The sequence below is a fragment of the Oncorhynchus masou genome, chromosome 9 (genome assembly GCF_036934945.1).
Source record: "Oncorhynchus masou masou isolate Uvic2021 chromosome 9, UVic_Omas_1.1, whole genome shotgun sequence".
Lineage (NCBI taxonomy): Eukaryota > Metazoa > Chordata > Actinopteri > Salmoniformes > Salmonidae > Oncorhynchus > Oncorhynchus masou.
This window is the reverse complement of record NC_088220.1, coordinates 59290811-59313754: the sequence shown is the minus strand read 5'-3', so window position 1 is coordinate 59313754 and position 22944 is coordinate 59290811. Positions and strand designations below refer to the sequence as shown.

The following is a 22944-nucleotide window of genomic DNA, read 5'->3' as shown; positions in this document are numbered from 1 at the left end:
TTCACTCTAAAAACCATGTAAATTTCAATATTTGTAGGAGCAAATTTTTTCAGCAGCTTCTGCTCCGGAACTCTCTCTCTGTCTCTCTCTGCTCTCTCTCTCTCTCTCTCTCTCTCTCTCTCTCTCTCTCTCTCTCTATTTGTCTCTCGCTCTCTCTGCTCTCTGTCTCTCTCTATATATATCTGTCTCTCTCTCTCTGTCTTTCTCTCTCTCTCTCTCTCTCTCTCTCTGTCTCTCTCGCTCTCTGTCTCTCTGTCTCTCTCTCTCGCTCTCTCTGCTCTCTGTCTCTCTCTCTATATATATGTCTCTCTCTCTCTTTCTCTCTCGCTCTCTGTCTCTCTCTTTCTCTTTCTCTATCTGTCTCTCTCTGTCTCTCTCGCTCTCTGTCTCTCTCGCTCTCTGTCTCTCTCTGCTCTCTGTCTCTCTATCTATATATATATCTGTCTCTCTCTCTCTATCTGTCTCTCTTGCTCTCTGTCTCTCTGCTCTCTGTCTCTCTGCTCTCTCTATCTGTCTCTCTCGCTCTCTGTCTCTCTATCTGTCTCTCTGTCTCTCTGTCAATTCAATTCAATTCAATTCAAGGGCTTTATTGGCACGGGAAAAACATGTGTTAACATTGCCAAAGCAAGTAAGGTAGATAATATATAAAGTGAATATATAAAGTGAAATAAACAATACAAATTAACAGTAAACATCACACATACAGAAGTTTCAAAACAATAAAGACATTACAAATGTCATATTATATATATATATATATATATATATATACAGTGTTTTAACAATGTACAAATGGTAAAGGACACAAGATAAAATAAATAAGCATAGATATGGGTTGTATTTACAATGGTGTGTGTTCTTCACTGGTTGCCCTTTTCTCGTGGCAACAGGTCACAAATCTTGCTGCTCTGATGGCACACTGTGGAATTTCACCCAGTAGATATGGGAGTTTTTCAAAATTGGATTTGTTTTCGAATTCTTTGTGGATCTGTGTAATCTGAGGGAAATATGTCTCTCTAATATGGCCATACATTGGGCAGGAGGTTAGGAAGTGCAGCTCAGTTTCCGCCTCATTTTGTGGGCAGTGAGCACATAGCCTGTCTTCTCTTGAGAGCCATGTCTGCCTACGGCGGCCTTTCTCAATAGCAAGGCTATGCTCGCTGAGTCTGTACATAGTCAAAGCTTTCCTTAATTTTGGGTCAGTCACAGTGGTCAGGTATTCTGCCGCTGTGTACTCTCGGTGTAGGGCCAAATAGCATTCTAATTTGCTCTGTTTTTTTGTTAATTCTTTGCAATGTGTAAAGTAATTATCTTTTTGTTTTCTCATGATTTGGTTGGGTCTAATTGTGCTGCTGTTCTGGGGCTCTGTAGGGTGTGTTTGTGTTTGTGAACAGAGCCCCAGGACCAGCTTGCTTAGGGGACTCTTCTCCAGGTTCATCTCTCTGTAGGTGATGGCTTTGTTGTGGAAGGTTTGGGAATCGCTTCCTTTTAGGTGGTTATAGAATTTAACGGCTCTTTTCTGGATTTTGATAATTAGTGGGTATCGGCCTAATTCTGCTCTGCATGCATTATTTGGTGTTCTACGTTGTACACAGAGGATATTTTTGCAGAATTCTGCGTGCAGAGTCTCAATTTGGATTTTGTCCCATTTTGTGAAGTCTTGGTTGGTGAGCGGACCCCAGGCCTCACAACCATAAAGGGCAATGGGCTCTATGACTGATTCAAGTATTTTTAGCCAAATCCTAATTGGTATGTTGAAATGTATGTTCCTTTTGATGGCATAGAATGCCCTTCTTGCCTTGTCTCTCTGTGTCTCTCTGTCTCTCTCTGCTCTCTCTCTCTCTATATATATATATATATATATATATATATATATATATATATATATATATATATATATATATCTGCCTCTCTCTCTCTGTCTTTCTCTCTCTCTATCTGTATCTCTCTCTATCTCTCTCTATATCTGTCTCTATCTCTCTCTCTCTGTCTTTCTCTCTCTCTCTCTCTTTCTCTCTCTCTATCTGTATCTCTCTCTATCTCTATCTCTCTCTATCTCTCTATCTCTCTCTGTCTCTATCTGTCTCTCTCTGCTCTCTGTCTCTCTCTCTATATATATCTGCCTCTCTCTCTGTCTTTCTCTCTCTCTATCTGTATCTCTCTCTCTCTATCTGTATCTCTCTCTATCTCTCTCTATATCTGTCTCTATCTCTCTCTCTGTCTCTGTCTCTCTGTCTCTCTCTGTCTCTCTCTGTCTCTGTCTCTCTCATCTCTGTCTCTCTCTGTCTCTCTCGTCTCTCTCTGTCTCTCTCGTCTCTCTCTGTCTCTGTCTATCTGTCTCTCTCTCACAATGTTACTAGTCATATAGGAAGTGTTTTACCCAAGTACACAAACATGCACACACACGAACACGCACACAAATTCTCTTCTTCCCCCTCTGTTAGTAGCTTGTACATGTGAGGAGTGATGAGTTTCTTATCTTGGGGCAGCAGCCCTCCACAAGCAGCTGTTAGATATCCTGTAGTCCTCTGCTAGAGGCTCCTTGACCTGCTAGATCAACTGCCATGTCACCTGTAGCGAAGGAGGCTGCATTTCAAATGGCACCCTATTCCCTGTACAGTGCACTACTTCCATAGGGTGGGCCCTGGTCATTTGAGAAACACCCAGAGATTACCTGGCCCTCATCCCTCCTCTGGCCTCATCCCTTCTGTCTGACTACTCTAGACAGTCTACAAGTTTCATACAACACTGTTTTTACTACATTACCCCTCACAACCCCCTCCCCCTACCCTCCATTCCCAGACAGATAGACATTTTTACATTAGGTTGGTGTCAGGAGAGTCAGGGCAGCAGCCTCATATCCTGTGAAGTGATAAATAACGTTTGATATTTGTCACAGTGTCACATGGTAACGTGAGATGACAAGCAGAGATTGAGTTATCTGCCATTTGAAGAATATGTTGAAGTATAACATCTGACACAATTCAAATATAGTGCCGGAAATTCAATTAACTTCCAGCTTCTGTTAGCAAATTAGATTTAGTATATGAGCAGGAAGGAGCAGCCCCGGGGCGACGTAGCAAGACAATCTTATTTTAGCGAGGAGAAGATGAAGTCAGATCCTGATCGGCTCCTCTAGAATCTAGATTACCTTGAGATGCTGCCTGCAGGAGATCACTGTGTACATCCCAAATGTCATCCTATTCCCTATATAGTGCACTACTTTTTACCAAAGCTATATGGGTCCTGGTTTAAAGTAGTGTACAATAAAGGGAATAGAGTGCCATTTGGTACTCAGGCACTGACTCCACTTCAACATCACACATCAACACACACCAGGTTTCAATCTATTGATGTCACACTGTTTGGTGATAATTTATGCATGTAGGCTACAGTACAGGCTACTTCTCTTTGTTATCCAACCTGCCCTTCATCCACTGTCACAGTTTAGTTTTATATAGGGCCAGATTGTTTATTATGACCCCTATGTAAACAGATGACATTAAAGCTTTCTAACGGACAAATTCCCCTCTTTTTCTCCATGTGAAACAAAAGACATTAGCAGACGGCGACGGTGTTGAAATGACTCTTCACTAACGTGGCCCCTGCTGATGTAGTGGAGCAGAGATTGGCTCCGTTAACCTTGACAGCACAGGCTATAATATCTACTCACACGTGCACACACACGTGCACACACACACCCATAATATCCTCTGTGAATCTGTTGAATGGTTTTGGTTTCTTCTCCCTCAACACACGCTTAGCGTAGCTTCCTAGAAGGACTCACACATTTTCACACAGTTTTAATCTACTTTCGCAGGATTGCAACGGAGGAAGGACATATTAATACAAAACATAACATAGCCATGCTAACACCAGACAGACAGTTGTATTTCACAGATGCCTTTCAAGACACTCAAGGACACCTTACCTTAAAAGTACATACAATCAGAGTGCAAGTAAAATCAAGTCCTGGTGATAGACCCTGCCCAGTTTTAGCATAATGTTAACACCTAACATTATGTTAGCATGGTGTTAGAATAATGTTTATGCCTAGCATGGTGCTGGCATGGTGTTAGCATGGCGTTAGCATGGCTATGTTCATAATAAAATGGCTCCTTGTGTTCCCTCCATAGTCCAACTGTGCCCAGTACGCTGCTGATCGGAGGGAGGAGGAGAAGATGTGTGATCACCTGATCAGCGCTGCCAAACACAGAGACCATGTAACTGCCAACCAGCTCAAACAGAAGATCCTCAACATCCTCACCAATAAGCATGGAGCCTGGGGCAGCCTGGCACAGAGGTAAGACCTAGGGCTGAGGTATAGAGGTTGGGCTGAAGGATAGGCCTTGCTAGGGCTGGGGCTGAAGGATAGGCCTTGGGCTGGTGTATAGGGCTGGGGCTGAAGGATAGGCCTTGGGCTGGGGTATAGGGCTGGGGCTGAAGGATAGGCCTTGGGCAGGGGTATAGGGCTGGGGCTGAAGGATAGGCCTTGGGCTAGGGTATAGGGCTGGGGCTGAAGGATAGGCCTTGGGCTGGGGTATAGGGCTGGGGCTGAAGGATTGGCCTTGGGCTGGGGTATAGGGCTGGGGCTGAAGGATTGGCCTTGGGCTGGGGTATAGGGCTGGGGCTGAAGGATAGGCCTTGGGCTGGGGTATAGGGCTGGGGCTGAAGGATTGGCCTTGGGCTGGGGTATAGGGCTGGGGCTGAAGGATAGGCCTTGGGCTGGGGTATAGGGCTGGGGCTGAAGGATTGGCCTTGGGCTTGGGTATAGGGCTAGGGCTGAAGGATTGGCCTTGGGCTGGGGTATATACTGTATATACTGTTTACATCCTCACCAACAAACACAGAGCTTGGGGCAGCCTGGCACTGAAGTATGGACTGGGTCTGGTGAAAGGTTTAGGGCTGGGGCTACCTGGAGTTGGGCTGGCACAAAGGTCAAGCTAAGACCAGGCTGGGTAACAGAACTTCCAGTATTCGTTGTACTGTACAATTGCCTGGTCTGTGAGCCAGAGAATGCAGTGCTGGGAAGCATCAGGGACCAGGTCAACCAACTCAGTAACAGTCAAAGACTGAACCCCCCTTGGGATCGACTGGTCACACACACTGGGGGTGGGGTTTGGGGGGGGGGTTGTTTGTGTGTGTGTACATGCATGCATCTGACGTGTGCGTGCGTTTGTGTGTGTATGAGAGAGGTGTATGTGTGTACTAGAAGGTGTGTGCGTGTGTGGAGTGTCCTCTGGGCCTTTAAAACTATAGATCGTTGGAGCCTTAGCTCTGCTTCCCACCACACACACACACACTCAGTGGTTGAAGTGGGACAGTGATGAATAGTGATGCTGAAACCACCCATCTGAGCAGTATCCATTTGTCCAACTAGGTGGGAAATCCTCTAAGGGTTCCAAAGTTGAATTAGGTGTTCCTCATGGTTTGTGATTAGACCCCTACTACTATTCTCTCTATGTTTCCCCCTGGTAATGTCACGATGACATACAAGTTCATTAGGATGTTGATGCCATTGGCTATGATCTGTTCGGAAGCTTCTTAAAAGACAAGCTTTATATCGGGCAAGTCTCTTAGGTACAAATTCTGTATTTACAACAAGGACCTGGCGAGTGGCAAGTGCAGCAAAGGTCCTGTCAAACCTTGCCTTGCTTACTGAAAGAACACTACTCTCACTGAAACCATAGCTTGGCTTTCTTTATTGTATTTTGAAAACACAATACAGATAATTAAATATGTTCTCTACATACAGATGGCTAGCTATGTTCAGTAATGGGATGTTGTTTACTCAATATCGATAGAAAACTCATCTGGATCATATTTTGAGTGCTTTAAGAATTGTACTGTGTTTTCAGATGTTTTTATTGACAAAATACAATACACCTTCATTTAGTTTGTAAGGAGAATTCAATTGATTGAATTGATTGATTGATTGAATGAGGAATGTTTTAAAGACTACTTGTACTCTGCATGGGTTTTGTGGCGTGTAGATTTAGTGATTTCGACATGCATCATCCCACCTGACAAACACAGCCCTGGAAACAGATGCACACTGACCATCATTGGACCATTCATCTATGGGTGCGTCTGACTCCCAAATAGCACTCTTTTCCCTATATAGTGCATTACTTTTGAAAGAGGCCTATTTGCCCATGCAGCTATACCTTACATATTGCACTACTTTTGTCCACTTTTAACCAGAATAGGTGACCAGAATATGGTGCCATTTGGATTCAAACTATAGCACAGATTGAACTACATTTGGAATTGTATTGTATTATAGATATCCTTACCTACAGTAGCAACTGAATGGATTACTTCAAATCAAATGTATTTATAAAGCCCTTCGTACATCAGCTGATATCTCAGTGCTGTACAGAAACCCAGCCTAAAACCCCAAACAGCAAGCAATGCAGGTGTAGAAGCACGGTGGCTAGGAAAAACTCCCTAGAAAGGCCAAAACCTAGGAAGAAACCTAGAGAGGAACCAGGCTATGTGGGGTGGCCAGTCCTCTTCTGGCTGTGCCGGGTGGAGATTATAACAGAACATGGCCAAGATGTTCAAATGTTCATAAATGACCAGCATGGTCAAATAATAATAATCACGGAGCAGCAGCACGGCCAGGTGGACTGGGGAGAGAAGGGAGTCATCATGTCAGGTAGTCCTGTGGCATGGTCCTAGGGCTCAGGTCCTCCGAGAGAGAGAAAGAAAGAGAGAAGGAGAGAATTAGGGAGAGCATACTTAAATTCCCACAGGACACCGGATAGGACAGGAGAAGTACTCCAGATATAACAAACTGACCCTTGCCCCCCGACACATAAACTACTGCAGCATAAATACTGGAGGCTGAGACAGGAGAGGTCCCATCCGATAACACCCCCGGACAGGGCCAAACAGGAAGGATATAGCCCCACCCACTTTGCCAAAGCACAGCCCCCACACCACTAGAGGGATATCTTCAACCACCAACTTACCATCCTGAGACAAGGCCGAGTATAGCCCACAAAGATCTCCGCCACGGCACAACCCAAGGGGGGGGCGCCAACCCAGACAGGAAGATCACATCAGTGACTCAACCCACTCAAGTGACGCACCCCTCCTAGGGACGGTATGAAAGAGCCCTCGTAAGCCAGTGACTCAGCCCCTGTAATAGGGTTAGAGGCAGAGAATCCCAGTGGAAAGAGGGGAACTGGCCAGGCAGAGACAGCAAGGGCGGTTCGTTGCACCAGAGCCTTTCCGTTCACCTTCCCACTCCTGGGCCAGACTACACTCAATCATATGACTCACTGAAGAGATGAGTCTTCAGTAAAGACTTAAAGGTTGAGACCGAGTTTGCGTCTCGCACATGGGTAGGCAGACCATTCCATAAAAATGGAGCTCTGTAGGAGAAAGCCCTGCCTCCAGCTGTTTGCTTAGAAATTCTAGGGACAATTGGGAGGCCTGCGTCTTGTGACCGTAGCGTACGTGTAGGTATGTACGGCTGGACCAAATCAGAGAGATAGGTAGGAGCAAGCCCATGTAATGCTTTGTAGATTAGCAGTAAAACCTTGAAATCAGCTCTTGCCTTGACAGGAAGCCAGTGTAGGAAGGCTAGCACTGGAGTAATATGATCAACATTTTGGGTTCTAGTCAGGATTCTAGCACTAACTGAAGTTAATTTAGTGCTTTATCCGGTTAGCCGGAAAGTAGAGCATTGCAGTAGTCTAACCTAGAAGTGACAAAAGCATGGATTAATTTTTCTGCATCATTTTTGGACAGAAAGTTTCTGATTTTTGCAATGTTACGTAGATGGAAAAAAAGCTGTCCTTGAAACAGTCTTGATATGTTCTTCAAAAGAGAGATCAGGGTCCAGAGTAACGCCGAGTTCCTTCACAGTTTTATTTGAGACGACTGAACAACCATTAAGATTAATTGTCAGATTCAACAGAAGATCTCTTTGTTTCTTGGGACCTAGAACAAGCATCTCTGTTTTGTCCGAGTTTAAAAGTAGAAAGTTTGCAGCCATCCACTTCCTTATGTCTGAAACACATGCTTCTTGCGAGGGCAATTTTGGGGCTTCACCATGTTTCATTGAAATGTACAGCTGTGTGTCATCCGCATAGCAGTGAAAGTTAACATTATGTTTTTGAATGACATCCCCAAGAGGTAAAATATATAGTGAAAACAATAGTGGTCCTAAAATGGAACCTTGAGGAACACCGAAATTTACAGTTAATTTGTCAGAGGACAAACCATTCACAGAGACAAACTGATATCTTTCCGACAGATAAGATCTAAACCAGGCCAGAACTTGTACTTCACCAACTTACCAAATGTTTGAGCATTGTGTATATATTTCAGCATTTTCTACGGTATGTTTGATCATATGCCATGCAGTTCTGATTGAGAAATTCATAAAACAGACCAACAGTAGTATAAGTAAAGTACCCATGGAAAAACATATAAGAATGAATTGTGGGCTGCTATTGTAGATTTACGTATTCAAATATTTATAGAATGTATCTCCAGGGATAGCATTAGTATTGGAACAAAAGGTTGCTGAGAGGGGGAGCATTGTAAATTATACTGAAAAACTTCAAACAAAATCCCATTTAATGGTGACCTGCTGGAGAAGAAAAATGCTGCAATATGTTCATGAGCTCAGGGCAGTGTAGCAGCTCAGCCTTATTCAATGCTACATTAACTTTCCCATTTATGCTGCTCTTGTAAAATAGAAAGCCCTCCAGCATTCTGAGGTGTGTGTGTGTGTGTGTGTGTGTGTGTGTGTGTGTGTGTGTGTGTGTGTGTGTGTGTGTGTGTGTGTGTGTGTGTGTGTGTGTGTGTGTGTGTGTGTGTGTGTGTGTGTGTGTGTGTGTGTGTGTGTGTGTGTGTGTGTGTGTGTGTGTGTGTGTGTGTGTGTGTGTGAATGCTTGCCTGCACAGAAATTGTTTTTCCTTTAACCTTAAGTTCTGCCTGGAGACTAGCCAGAGGATATTGATCATCTGTGTGGAACGTTTTATCAACAGAATTATATATTTAATATACTCAGCCAGGTGAAACTACTGCTGGTGGACATTTTGTTGCAGGTTTTTACACAACTGTAATATTTTGAATTAGTAACATAATGCATTTTCAGATGTGTTCAGAAACCATTATGACATCTGATCGTTACACTGTGTGACAAGGAGACACTGCACACGAATGGAAAGCCAATGGTTACATCCCGAATGGTACCCTATTCACTATATAGGGCCCATTTGACTCTGGTCAACATTTGTGCACTACATGGGGAATACATGCCATTTGGGATACATACAAAATCTCTCTGCGATCATATTACCTTTTATATGAATTAACTAGATACTCTCTGTTCATCATATATGCATAGTCACTTTAACCATATCTACATGTACATACTACCTCAATCAGCCTGACCAACTGGTGTCTGTATGTAGCCTCGCTACTTTTATAGCCTCGCTACTGTATATAGCCTGTCTTTTTACTGTTGTTTTATTTCTTTACCTGCCTATTGTTCACCTAATACCTTTTTTGCACTATTGGTTAGAGCCTGTAAGTAGGCATTTCACTGTAAGGTCTACGACCTGTTGTATTCGGTGCACATGACAAATAAACTTTGATTTGATTTGAGATGAGCCCAGTAGGTGGTAGGGCTGTTTAAGGCAGTGTGACCAGCCCAGTAGGTGGTAGGGCTGTGTTAAGGTGTGTGATCAGCCCAGCAGGCTGTTGGATCATACTTTCTGCTTTTGCCCGATGATGAATGTGCTCTGTATTGAGTTGACATCACAAAATCAATAGTGTTCAAATTGAAACAGTATAGGGTTGTATTGATCCGCTGTGCTAAATCAGAACGAGAAACCTTTGATGCAACTCTGAGACAGCTCCCCTCCTCCTTCCCCACCCCTCCCCCTCTTTCCTTCTTCCTCCTCTCCTCTCTCTCTCTCCCTCCTCCCATCACAGCACCCTATCAGTTTGAGCTTCACACTGATAAATCAAGTTGAAAATTGGATGTTAGAATTTTCTCCACTGTGTGAGTGAGTGATTTTCTCTGGCCCCTCGTCCCTCTGCTGTGACCCCCTGACCCCTGTCACTGGATTATAAAGTTCAGCGTTGTCAAGAGAAAGGAGACATCAAGGCAAGGCTGATGAATTCATTCTCGGATAACACCGCCTTTAACTACCAGTCTTAAACTATGATAATAACCATGCAAGTTTGTATTTATCTTCTTTAAGAGCTCCGGGTGTCGCATCGGTCTAGAGGCGTCACTACAGACCCAGGCTGTATCACAGCGGTCTAAGGCACTGCATCTCAGTGCTAGAGGCGTCACTACAGACCCAGGCTGTATCACAGCGGTCTAAGGCACTGCATCTCAGTGCTAGAGACGTCACTACAGACCCAGGCTGTATCACAGCGGTCTAAGGCACTGCATCTCAGTGCTAGAGGCGTCACTACAGACCCAGGCTGTATCACAGCGGTCTAAGGCACTGCATCTCAGTGCTAGAGGCGTCACTACAGACCCAGGCTGTATCACAGCGGTCTAAGGCACTGCATCTCAGTGCTAGAGACGTCACTACAGACCCAGGCTGTATCACAGCGGTCTAAGGCACTGCATCTCAGTGCTAGAGGCGTCACTACAGACCCAGGCTGTATCACAGCGGTCTAAGGCACTGCATCTCAGTGCTAGAGACGTCACTACAGACCCAGGCTGTATCACAGCGGTCTAAGGCACTGCATCTCAGTGCTAGAGACGTCACTACAGACCCAGGCTGTATCACAGCGGTCTAAGGCACTGCATCTCAGTGCTAGAGACGTCACTACAGACCCAGGCTGTATCACAGCGGTCTAAGGCACTGCATCTCAGTGCTAGAGACGTCACTACAGACCCAGGCTGTATCACAGCGGTCTAAGGCACTGCATCTCAGTGCTAGAGACGTCACTACAGACCCAGGCTGTATCACAGCGGTCTAAGGCACTGCATCTCAGTGCTAGAGACGTCACTACAGACCCAGGCTGTATCACAGCGGTCTAAGGCACTGCATCTCAGTGCAAAGGCGTTATTCCATACCCCACTACGATCCCAGGCTCTATCATAACCGGACGTGATCGGGAGTCCCATACAACTGCGCACAATTGGCCCAGCGTCGGCCAGGTTAGAGTTGGCAGTCATTGTAAAATAATAATTTGTTCTTAACTGACTTGCCAAGTAAAATAAAGGTTAAATAAAAAAAACATTTACTGCTGTCAATGTCATTTCTACTCTACATGACCAAAAGTATGTGGACACCTGCTCGTCAAACATCTCATTCCAGAATCATGGGCATTGATAATATGGCGTTGGTCCACCCATAACACTGCCCAACTCCAATGAATGATCAGTAACATGTCAGATATTTTTTTTTCCCCTTTATTTAACTAGGCAAGTCAGTTAAGAACAAATTGTTATTTTCAATGACGGCCTAGGAACAGTGGGTTAACTGCCTTGTTCAGAGGCAGAATGACAGATTTTTACCTTGTCAGCTCGGGATTCAATCATGCAACCGTTCGGTTACTAGTCCAACGCTCTCACCACTAGGCTACCTGGCGCCCCACATTACAGACGGTTGGTTATTGATTACAGCTGCAGCCCGGCACTAGGCTCTGATACATCTATTATCATTAACTTCACTCTGCTCTGTGGTTTTAAGACATATTGTATTTGAGTGCGTAGAGTAAATATACTACAGGACGAAAAGTATGTGGACACCTGCTCGTCAAACATCTCATTCCAAAATTCTGGGCATTAATATGGAGTTGGTACCTCCTTTGCTGCTGTAACAGCCTCCACTCTTTTGGGAAAGCTTTTCGGGCACTGATGTTGGGCAATTAGGCCTGGCTCGGAGTCGGCGTTCCAATTCATCCCAAAGTTGTTCGATGGGGTTCAGATCAGGGCTCTGTGCAGGCCAGTCAAGTTCTTCCACACCGAACTCGATAAAACATTTCTGCATACTGTTGCCACAAATTTGGAAGCACAGAATCGTCTTGAATGTCATTGTATGCTGTAGCATTAAGATTTCCCTTCACTGGAACTAAGGGGCCTAGCCCGAACCATGAAGAACAGCCCCAGACCATTATTCCTCCACCACCAAACTTTACAGCTGGCGCTATGCATTCAGGCAGGTGCCAGATGTGCCAGATGCCAGATGGTGAAGCGTGATTCATCACTCCAGAGAACGTGTTTTCCAGAGTCCAATGGCGGCGAGCTTTCCACCATGCTTGTCATTGCGCATGGTGATCTTAGGCTTGTGTGCGGCTGCTCGGCAATAGAAACCCATTTCATGAAGTGCCCAACGAACAGTTATTGTGCTGGCGTTGATTCCAGAGGCAGTTTGGAACTTGGTAGTGAGTGTTGCAACCGAGGACAGCAACGGGTGTGGCTGAAATAGCTGAATCCACTCATTTGAAGAGGCGTCCACATACTTTTGTGTGTATATATATATATGTTGGCTTTGTTTTTATAGTTCTCATGAATTGGAAAACACATTTCACCCAATCACACCAACCTCTGATCTACCAGGATTCTGGGAACTATCTTTTGTTACATGCATTTGTTCAAGTTTGATACTTACTAGGTTGCGTTGCCGAGTGAGAAGTCTGCATCTCCATTAACACCAAAGGCCTCCCTTGTCCACCACTCGCTGCGTCCCAAATGGCACCCTATTCTCTATATAGTGCACTACCTTTGACCAGAACCCTATGAATCCTGGTAAAACATATTACACTATAGGGAATAGGGTGCCATTTCAGACAGAAACCAGGCGTTCCAATATATCTTAACAGGATGTAGAGCAGGTGGAAGGAGTCAGACAGACAGACAGATGGACGGGGAGACAGACAGACAGACAGGACGTCCTTTGTTGACCCCAGCAGCTGACTAAACCCTCGTCCCGTCCCCCGTCCCCACCCCTGCTCTCCAGACCTTAACCCAACCTGACTGAGTTATCGATTGTCAACATTGTAACATTGCTCCTGTATAATTACTTTTTCAGTAGTGGAGGGAATGGAGGAGATAGTGGTGGCATATATTGATCCTGGTGAGGAGAGTGGAACGGGCGTTTCCCTTGACGAACAGAGTTTCATCTCTCTCTCTCTCTCTCTCTGATGAATGGCAATACTCTGCCCGTGGATAATAACTTAGTGATGGAATGGACCCTTCAGTCACTGGCTGCCTGGCTAAGCACTCCGCTGTCTCGCCTCGCCGGGTTATCCATTCTAATAGCAGCTCTGAAGAGCAGAGAGGAGAAGAGGAGGGGAAGATAGGGAGAGAGGTAGATGAAGGTCTCTCTGGGTCCTGTGTGAAGGTATTCGGAGGACCAGTGAATATGATCCTACTGGACATGATGGTTCATTTAGAAGATGAATGCGGCAGGAACCTTAACACAGCCTTGGTGATGTCTGTCCTCTATAACTATGTTTATTCAAGAGGGGAAACATATTTCATCATGGGGAGGTTAAAGAAATGAAGTTCCTTTGCTGTATCGCTCCTCTTTCTCGCCGCTCTCATTTGTTGTTGACCCACAGTACAGCAGCTCCTCCCTTGGGGCAGAGTTAACCTTGCAGTTTGATAATTACCTCTGAAGGGGAGCGTTCACACAATCATCAGTTAAAGGGGAGCAGAGAGAGAAGAGAGAGCTGGGAGGTGAGCCCCACCTCTGATGAAAGCTGAATGGTCCACAGAGCTGGCAGGGAGTGAGGGGTTCAGACATACTAAAACGCTGCGGTAGACTGTAGTCTCACTGTTACTGACTGTAGTCTGACTGTTACTGACTGTAATCTGAATGTTACTGACTAATCTCACCGTTACTGACTGTAATCTCACAATTACTGACTGTATTGTCACAGTTACTGACTGTAGTCTCACTGTTACTGACTGTTAGTGACTAGTCTGACTGTTACTGACTGTTACTGACTAGTCTGACTGTTACTGACTAGTCTGACTGTCACTGACTGTTACTGACTGCCATTTACTAGTCTGACTGTTATTGATTTACCGACTAGTCTGACTGTTACTGACTGTTACTGACTATTCTCACAGTCACTGACTGTAGTCTCACTGTTACTGACTGTTACTGACTGTTACGGACTGTTACTGACTAGTCTGACCGTCACTGACTGTTACTGACTGTCACTGACTAGTCTGACTGTTATTGATTTACTGTCTAGTTTGATTGTTACTGACTAGTCTGACTGTTACTGACTGTAATCTCACTGTTACTGACTGTTACTGACTAATCTCACAGTCACTGACTGTAATCTCACAGTCACTGACTGTAGTCTCACTGTTACTGACTGTTACTGACTAGTCTGACCGTCACTGACTGTTACTGACTGTCACTGACTAGTCTGACTGTTATTGATTTACTGACTAGTTTGACTGTTACTGACTATTCTGACTGTTACTGACTGTCACTGACTAGTCTGACTGTTATTGATTTACTGACTAGTTTGACTGTTACTGACTATTCTGACTGTTAGTGACTGTAATCTCACTGTTACTGATAGTTACTGACTGTTATTGACTAGTCTGACTGTTACTTACTGTCATATCATTGCTACTGACTGTAATCTCATTGTTACTGACTGTAATCTCATTGTTACTGACTGTCACTGACTAGTCTGACTGTTACTGACTGTAATCTCATTGTTACCGACTGTTCCTGACTATAATCTCACTGTTACTGACTGTAATCTCATTGTTACTGACTGTAGTCTCACTGTTACTGACTGTCACTGACTAGTCTGACTGTTACTGACTGTTATTGCTGGTAGTCTTACTCTTTATACGTTGCTATGCATTCATTACACAAATGAATTTATTTCTGATTTACTGTCAGTCTTTTTTTCTGAATTTACACTTTACTTTGAAAAATGAAACTTGATACACCATCCATGGCCATATGGTTGCCAGTTGCCTCGTGTTGATGTGCAGTTTTATTTAGCTGAGTCTGTCTTTTGATATAGAACAATGTGTCACCATTGTGATCAAAGCCAGTCAGTGATATAGTACACTGATTGACAGACATTTTGTTTTCAGCCCTTCTTTGTCAATTAGATGGCTGAATGTCGTTTTATACCTGACCGGTTGAAACCGGTCTATCCGTAGGGATCCATCGACTATGCTGCCTGTTTTGGGAGATGTTTGAAAGCTGATGTTGAATGTTTCTGTATTTAATATGTGTATAAAAAAGTTATATATATATATAATACTGCACTGTATTTTAGTGATATGATGGGTTTCAGAAGGATAATCATTGGTAGATGATTTGTTTATAGCGAGACCATCAAGAAGTACTTTCTAGGGTTGCAAAATTCTGGTAACTTCTCCAAACTTCTCAGGTTTTCCAGAAAACCAAGTTAGAAAATTCCCGGAATCACAAGGGAATGTGCAGGAAATCCAGCATCCTCCGACCAGTATTTCTAGAAAACCTGAGAATTTGGAGGAAATTACTAGAATTTTGCAACCCTAGTATTTCCATGCTTACATTTCAGAACATGGTTGGCATGTCCCCAGAGCAGAATGGTTTAGTGTGTCATGGTAATACTGACCAGTGTATCATGTTAACAGTGACCCTAGTCTAGACCATAAACCATAGACAATGAATAGCTTCCTCTCATTGGTAAATGGACAGAGTGTGGATGGAGGAGAGAAGAAAGGACATTTGTTCTCAGAAGGATTTAATCTGAGAGCTCTGGAGTGTGTTTAGTGTCAGAGTCACACAGGGCACAGGGTTCAGGGTGCAGGGTGTGAGGCCAGGGCTCGGGGTACAGGGCAGGGTACCCACTTCACAGAACAAGGGATGAGTGGTAAGACACTAACCAGTCCTGCCTCTTTAAATAGACGAGTCACTGATTTGCTGCTATTTATTATAATTATCCCCCATTTACTTCTCAAATAGAAGCATTTAAAGAGAATATAATGGTGTTTTATTGAATCTTTCATTCCTTTTCTTTCTAATCTCTCACAATAGTCCTCTCTGTCAGGAGAAACTGGCTGATGCTGAAACCAGTATAGTTTTGTTCTAACTAAAACATGGATAGTGTTGTCCGAACTAAAACATGAGGAGCTCTGTTCCATCTGAAACATGGTTACTTCTGTTCCATCTGAAACATGTTAGTTCTGTTCTTATTTAAACTTGTATACTTCTGTTCTATCTGAATGATCGTCCCTCCAGAGGGTTATGTTTCATTTAGAACTATCTGTGTTACCTCATTAGAAATAAACATGTTGAAAATAAACATCAGAACCATAGTCCAGTTTACCGCCATGTTTGAAGAACATTCTGGAGTAAACACTCTTCACGGGGTCTTTGACAACGTGGTCAGCTGTAATGGTTTGTTGATATTGTAGTTTGTTGATATAATGGTTTGTTGTGTTTCGAACAGAGATATGACCTTGATGGGGTCCAGCATACAACAGCCTAGTGCTAGTGATTGTATATGTCTCAAATGGCACCCTATACCCTATATAGTGCACTACTTTTGACCAGGGCCCATAGCTTCAGTCTGGATATAGGCAGTTCTTAGGTAGTTATTGTAGCTGCACTTTGACAGACAGTGTTGTAAGTAGTTATTGTAGCTGCACTTTGACAGACAGTGTTGTAAGTAGTTATTGTAGCTGCACTTTGACAGACAGTGTTTTTAGTAGTTATTGTAGCTGCACTTTGACAGACAGTGTTGTAAGTAGTTATTGTAGCTGCACTTTGACAGACAGTGTTTTTAGTAGTTATTGTAGCTGCACTTTGACAGACAGTGTTTTCAGTAGTTATTGTAGCTGCACTTTGACAGACAGTGTTGTAAGTAGTTATTGTAGCTGCACTTTGACAGACAGTGTCGTAAGTAGTTATTGTAGCTGCACTTTGACAGACAGTGTTTTCAGTAGTTATTGTAGCTGCACTTTGACAGACAGTGTTTTCAGTAGTTATTGTAGCTGCACTTTGACAGACAGTGTTTTTAGTAGTTATTGTAGCTGCACTTTGACAGACAGTGTTTTCAGTAGTTATAGTAGCTGCACTTTGACAGACAGTGTTTTCAGTAGTTATAGTAGCTGCACTTTGACAGACAGTGTTTTCAGTAGTTATTGTAGCTGCACTTTGACAGACAGTGTTTTTAGTAGTTATTGTAGCTGCACTTTGACAGACAGTGTTTTCAGTAGTTATAGTAGCTGCACTTTGACAGACAGTGTTTTCAGTAGTTATAGTAGCTGCACTTTGACAGACAGTGTTTTCAGTAATTATTGTAGCTGCACTTTGACAGACAGTGTTTTTAGTAGTTATTGTAGCTGCACTTTGACAGACAGTGTTTTCAGTAGTTATAGTAGCTGCACTTTGACAGACAGTGTTTTCAGTAGTTATTGTAGCTGCACTTTGACAGACAGTGTTTTTAGTAGTTATTGTAGCTGCACTTTGACAGACAGTGTTTTCAGTAGTTATTGTAGCTGCACTTTGACAGACAGTGTTTTTAGTAGTTATTGTAGCTGCACTTTGACAGACAGTGTTTTCAGTAGTTATTGTAGCTGCACTTTGACAGACAGTATTTTCAGTAGTTATAGTAGCTGCACTTTGACGGACAGTGTTTTCAGTAGTTATTGTAGCTGCACTTTGACAGACAGTGTTTTCAGTAGTTATTGTAGCTGCACTTTGACAGACAGTGTTTTAGTAGTTATTGTAGCTGCACTTTGACAGACAGTGTTTTCAGTAGTTATTGTAGCTGCACTTTGACAGACAGTGTTTTTAGTAGTTATTGTAGCTGCACTTTGACAGACAGTGTTTTTAGTAGTTATAGTAGCTGCACTTTGACAGACAGTGTTTTAGTAGTTATTGTAGCTGCACTTTGACAGACAGTGTTTTCAGTAGTTATTGTAGCTGCACTTTGACAGACAGTGTTGTAAGTAGTTATTGTAGCTGCACTTTGACAGACAGTGTTGTAAGTAGTTATTGTAGCTGCACTTTGACAGACAGTGTTTTCAGTAGTTATTGTAGCTGCACTTTGACAGACAGTGTTGTAAGTAGTTATTGTAGCTGCACTTTGACAGACAGTGTTGTAAGTAGTTATTGTAGCTGCACTTTGACAGACAGTGTTTTTAGTAGTTATTGTAGCTGCACTTTGACAGACAGTGTTTTCAGTAGTTATAGTAGCTGCACTTTGACAGACAGTGTTTTCAGTAGTTATTGTAGCTGCACTTTGACAGACAGTGTTTTTAGTAGTTATTGTAGCTGCACTTTGACAGACAGTGTTTTCAGTAGTTATTGTAGCTGCACTTTGACAGACAGTGTTTTTAGTAGTTATTGTAGCTGCACTTTGACAGACAGTGTTGTAAGTAGTTATTGTAGCTGCACTTTGACAGACAGTGTTGTAAGTAGTTATTTTAGCTGCACTTTGACAGACAGTGTTTTCAGTAGTTATTGTAGCTGCACTTTGACAGACAGTGTTTTCAGTAGTTATTGTAGCTGCACTTTGATGGACAGTTCAGTCTTAAACTAGCCTCTAAAACCATCTGCAGGCAGTGAAGGGCCTGATAGACACCATGTATTACTTTTATCCTGCCCTGTTCCTTCCTTCCTCTCCTCCGCCTTCTTTCCTCTCCTCTCCGATGAATAACCTCAATGGAAATGGGAATAAGTAGAGTCATGTCATTGGTGTCCTGTGTGGTCGATTTTGTCAAAAAAGGACATTGTACAGGCTTAAGTCACTATACAGTGAGCTCCAAGTGTTGGGACAGTGACACACTTTCTGTTGATTTGGGACTGTACTCCAGCACTTTGGATTTGGAATGATACAATGACTATGAGGTTAACGTGCACACAGTCAACTTTAATGTGAGGGTATTTTCATCCATATCAGGCGAACTGTTTAGAAATTACAGACCTTTTAGTACATAGTCCCTCCATTTTAGGGGACCAAAAGTATTGGGACAAATTCACTTTTGTGTATTTAGGTAGTAAAACGTTTAGTATTTGGTCCCACATTCCGAGCCCTTTATGATTACATCAAGCTTGTGATTCTACAGACCTGTTGGATTCATTTAGAGTTTGTTTTGGTTGTGCTTCAGATTATTTTGTGCCCAATAGAAAAGAATGGATAAATAATGTATTGTGGAGTCAATTTTATTGTATATAAGAATGGAATAAGTTTCTAAACACTTCTACATTCATGTGGATGCTACCGTGATTATGGATAGCCCTGACTATAATCAGGAATAATAGTAAGCGAGAAAGTGACAGGCAGACATACAAATATTAAACCCCTGAGACAAGCTAACCTCTCACAATTACAGTAACAGGGGAGGTTAGCATTTCTGAGGGGGTACAATATACAGTTGAAGTCGTGCACCTCAGCCAAACACATTTAAACTCAGTTGTTCACCATTCCTGACATTTAATCCTAGTAAGAATTCCCTGTCTTGGGTCAGTTAGGATCACCACTTTATTTTAAGAATGGGAAATGTCAGAATAATAGTAGAGAGAATTATTTATTTGAGCTTTTATTTATTTTATTGCATTCCCAGTGGGTCAGAAGTTTACATGCACTCAATTAGTATTTGGTAGCATTTCCTTTAAATTGTTTAACTTGGGTAAAACGTTTCGGGTAGCCTTCCACAAGCTTCCCACAATAAATTGGGTGAATTTTGTCCAATTACTGCTGACAGAGCTGGTGTAACGGAGTCAGGTTTGTAGGCCTCCTTGCTCACACACACTTTTTCATTTCTGCCCACATATGTTATATAGGATTGAGGTCAGGGCTTTGTGATGGCCACTCCAATAGCTTGACTTTTTGCCACAACTTTGGAAGTATGCTTGGGGTCATTGTCCATTTGGAAGACCCATTTGCGACCAAACTGTACCTTCCTGACTGATGTCTTGAGATGTTGCTTCAATATATCCACATAATTTTCCTGCCTTATGAAGCCATCTATTTTATGAAGTGCACCAGTCCCTCCTGCAGCAAAGCACCCCCATAACATGATGCTGCCACCCCCGTGCCTCACGGTTGGGATGGTGTTCTTCGGCTTGCAAGCCTCCCCCTTTTTCCTCCAAACATAATGATGGTCATCATGGCCAAACAGTTCTATTTTTGTTTCATCAGATATAGGATTCGTTTTACTGTGGATATAGATACGTTTGTGCCTGTTTCCTCCAGCATCTTCACAAGGTCCTTTGCTGTTATTCTGGGATTGATTAGCACTTTTCGCACCAAGGTACGTTAATCTCTAGGAGACAGAAAGCGTCTCCTTCCTGAGCGGTATGACGGCTGCGTGGTCCCACGGTGTTCATACTTGCATACTATTGTTTGTACAGATGAACGTGGTACCTTCAGGCATTTGTAAATTGCTCACAAGGATGAACCAGACTTGTGGATGTCTAAAAAAAATTTCCGAGGTCTTGGCAGATTTCTTTTGATTTTCCCATGATGTCAAGCAAAGAGGCACTGAGTTTGAAGGTGGGCCTTGAAATAGATCCACAGGTACATCTCCAATTGACTCAAATGATGTAATTTAGCCTATCAGAATCTTCTAAAGCCATGACATCATTTTCTGCAATTTTCCAAGCTGTTTAAAGGCACAGTCAACTTAGTGTATGTAAACTTCTGACCAACTGGAATTGTGATACTGTGAATTATAAGGGAAATAATCTGTCTGTAAACAATTGTTGGAAAAATTACTTGTGTCATAAACAATGTAGATATCCTAACCGACTTGCCAGAACTAGAGTTTGTTGACAAGAAATTTTTGGAGTGGTTGAAAAACGAGTTTAATGGCTCAAATCAAATCAAATTTATTTGTCACATACACATGGTTAGCAGATGTTAATGCAAGTGTAGCGAAATGCTTGTGCTTCTAGTTCCGACAATGCAGTAATAACCAACGAGTAATCTAACTAACAATTCCAAAACTACTACCTTATACACACAAGTGTAAAGGGATAAAGAATAAAGAACATGTACATGAAGATATATGAATGAGTGATGGTACAGAGCGGCATAGGCAAGATGCAGTAGATGGTATCGAGTACAGTATATACATATGAGATGAGTAATGTAGGGTATGTAAGCAAAGTGGCATAGTTTAAAGTGGCTAGTGATTCATGTATTACATAAAGATGCAGTAGATGATATAGAGTACAGTATATACATATACATATGAGATGAATAATGTAGGGTATGTAAACATTATATTAAGTAGCATTGTTTAAAGTGGCTAGTGATATATTTTACATCAATTCCCATCAATTCCCATTATTAAAGTGGCTGGAGTTGAGTCAGTGTGTTGGCAGCAGCCACTCAATGTTAGTGGTGGCTGTTTAACAGTCTGATGGCCTTGAGATAGAAGCTGTTTTTCAGTCTCTTGCTCCCAGCTTTGATGCACCTGTACTGACCTCACCTTTTGGATGATAGCGGGGTGAACAGGCAGTGGCTCGGGTGGTTGTTGTCCTTGATGATCTTTATGGCCTTCCTGTGACATCGGGTGGTGTAGGTGTTCTGGAGGGCAGGTAGTTTGCCCCCGGTGATGCATTGTGCAGACCTCACTACCCTCTGGAGAGCCTTACGGTTGTGGGAGGACCAGTTGCCGTACCAGGCGGTGATACAGCCTGACAGGATGCTCTCGATTGTGCATCTGTAGAAGTTTGTGAGTGCTATTGGTGACAAGCCAAATTTCTTCAGCCTCCTGAGGTTGAAGAGGTGCTGCTGCGACTTCTTCACGATGCTGTCTGTGTGAGTGGACCAATTCAGTTTGTCTGTGATGTGTACGCCGAGGAACTTAAAACTTACTACCCTCTCCACTACTGTCCCATCGATGTGGATAGGGGGGTGTTCCCTCTGCTGTTTCCTGAAGTCCACAATCATCTCCTTTGTTTTGTTGACGTTGAGTGTGAGGTTATTTTCCTGACACCACACTCCGAGTGCCCTCCACACCACACTCCGAGGGTCTCGAGCTTGATGACGAGTTTGGAGGGTACTATGGTGTTAAATTCTCACATAGGTATTCCTCTTGTCCAGATGGGTTAGGGCAGTGTGCAGTGTGGTTGAGATTGCATCGTCTGTGGACCTATTTGGGCGGTAAGCAAATTGGAGTGGGTCTAGGGTGTCAGGTAGGGTGGAGGTGATATGGTCCTTGACTAGTCTCTCAAAGCACTTCATGATGACAGAAGTGAGTGCTACGGGGCGGTAGTCGTTTTGCTCAGTTACCTTAGCTTTCTTGGGAACAGGAACAATGGTGGCCCTCTTGAAGCATGTGGGAACAACAGACTGGGATAAGGATTGATTGAATATGTTTGTAAACACACCATCCAGCTGGTCTGCTCATGCTCTGAGGACGCGTCTGGGGATGCCGTCTGGGCCTGCAGCCTTGCGAGGGTTAACACGTTTAAATGTTTTACTCACCTCGGCTGCAGTGAAGGAGAGTCCTCATGTTTTGGTTGCGGGCCATGTCAGTGGCACTGTATTGTCCTCAAAGCGGGCAAAAAAGTTATTTAGTCTGGGAGCAAGATATCCTGGTCCGTGATTGGGCTGGTTTTCTTTTTGTAATCTGTGATTGACTGTAGACCCTGCCACATACCTCTTGTGTCTGAGCTGTTGAATTGCGATTCTACTTTGTCTGTATACTGACGCTTAGCTTGTTTGATTGCCTTGCGGAGGGAATAGCTACACTGTTTGTATTCGGTCATGTTTCCGGTCACCTTGCCCTGATTAAAAGCAGTGGTTCGCGCTTTCAGTTTCACGCGAATGCTGCCATCACTCCACGGTTTCTGGTTTGGGAATGTTTTAATCGTTGCTATGGGAACGACATCTTCAATGCACGTTCTAATGAACTCGCTCACCGAATCAGCGTATTCGTCAATGTTGTTGTTTGACACAATATATATAAGCTCCAACATAAGTGTATGTAAACTTCCATCTTCAACTGTATGTGTG

At 43.2% G+C, this 22944-nt stretch overlaps 1 protein-coding gene across 5 annotated transcripts in view; it reads left to right on the top strand.

Moving 5' to 3' along the window:
* Positions 1-22944, top strand: part of LOC135546348 (neurobeachin-like) — a 334302-nt gene that overhangs the window by 154359 nt on the left and 156999 nt on the right. For all 5 annotated transcript variants that reach the window (XM_064974700.1, XM_064974698.1, XM_064974697.1 and 2 more), the window contains exon 40: positions 4137-4303. In XM_064974700.1, coding sequence (XP_064830772.1) covers positions 4137-4303 — 167 coding nt within the window. The remainder of the gene's footprint in view (positions 1-4136; positions 4304-22944) is intronic.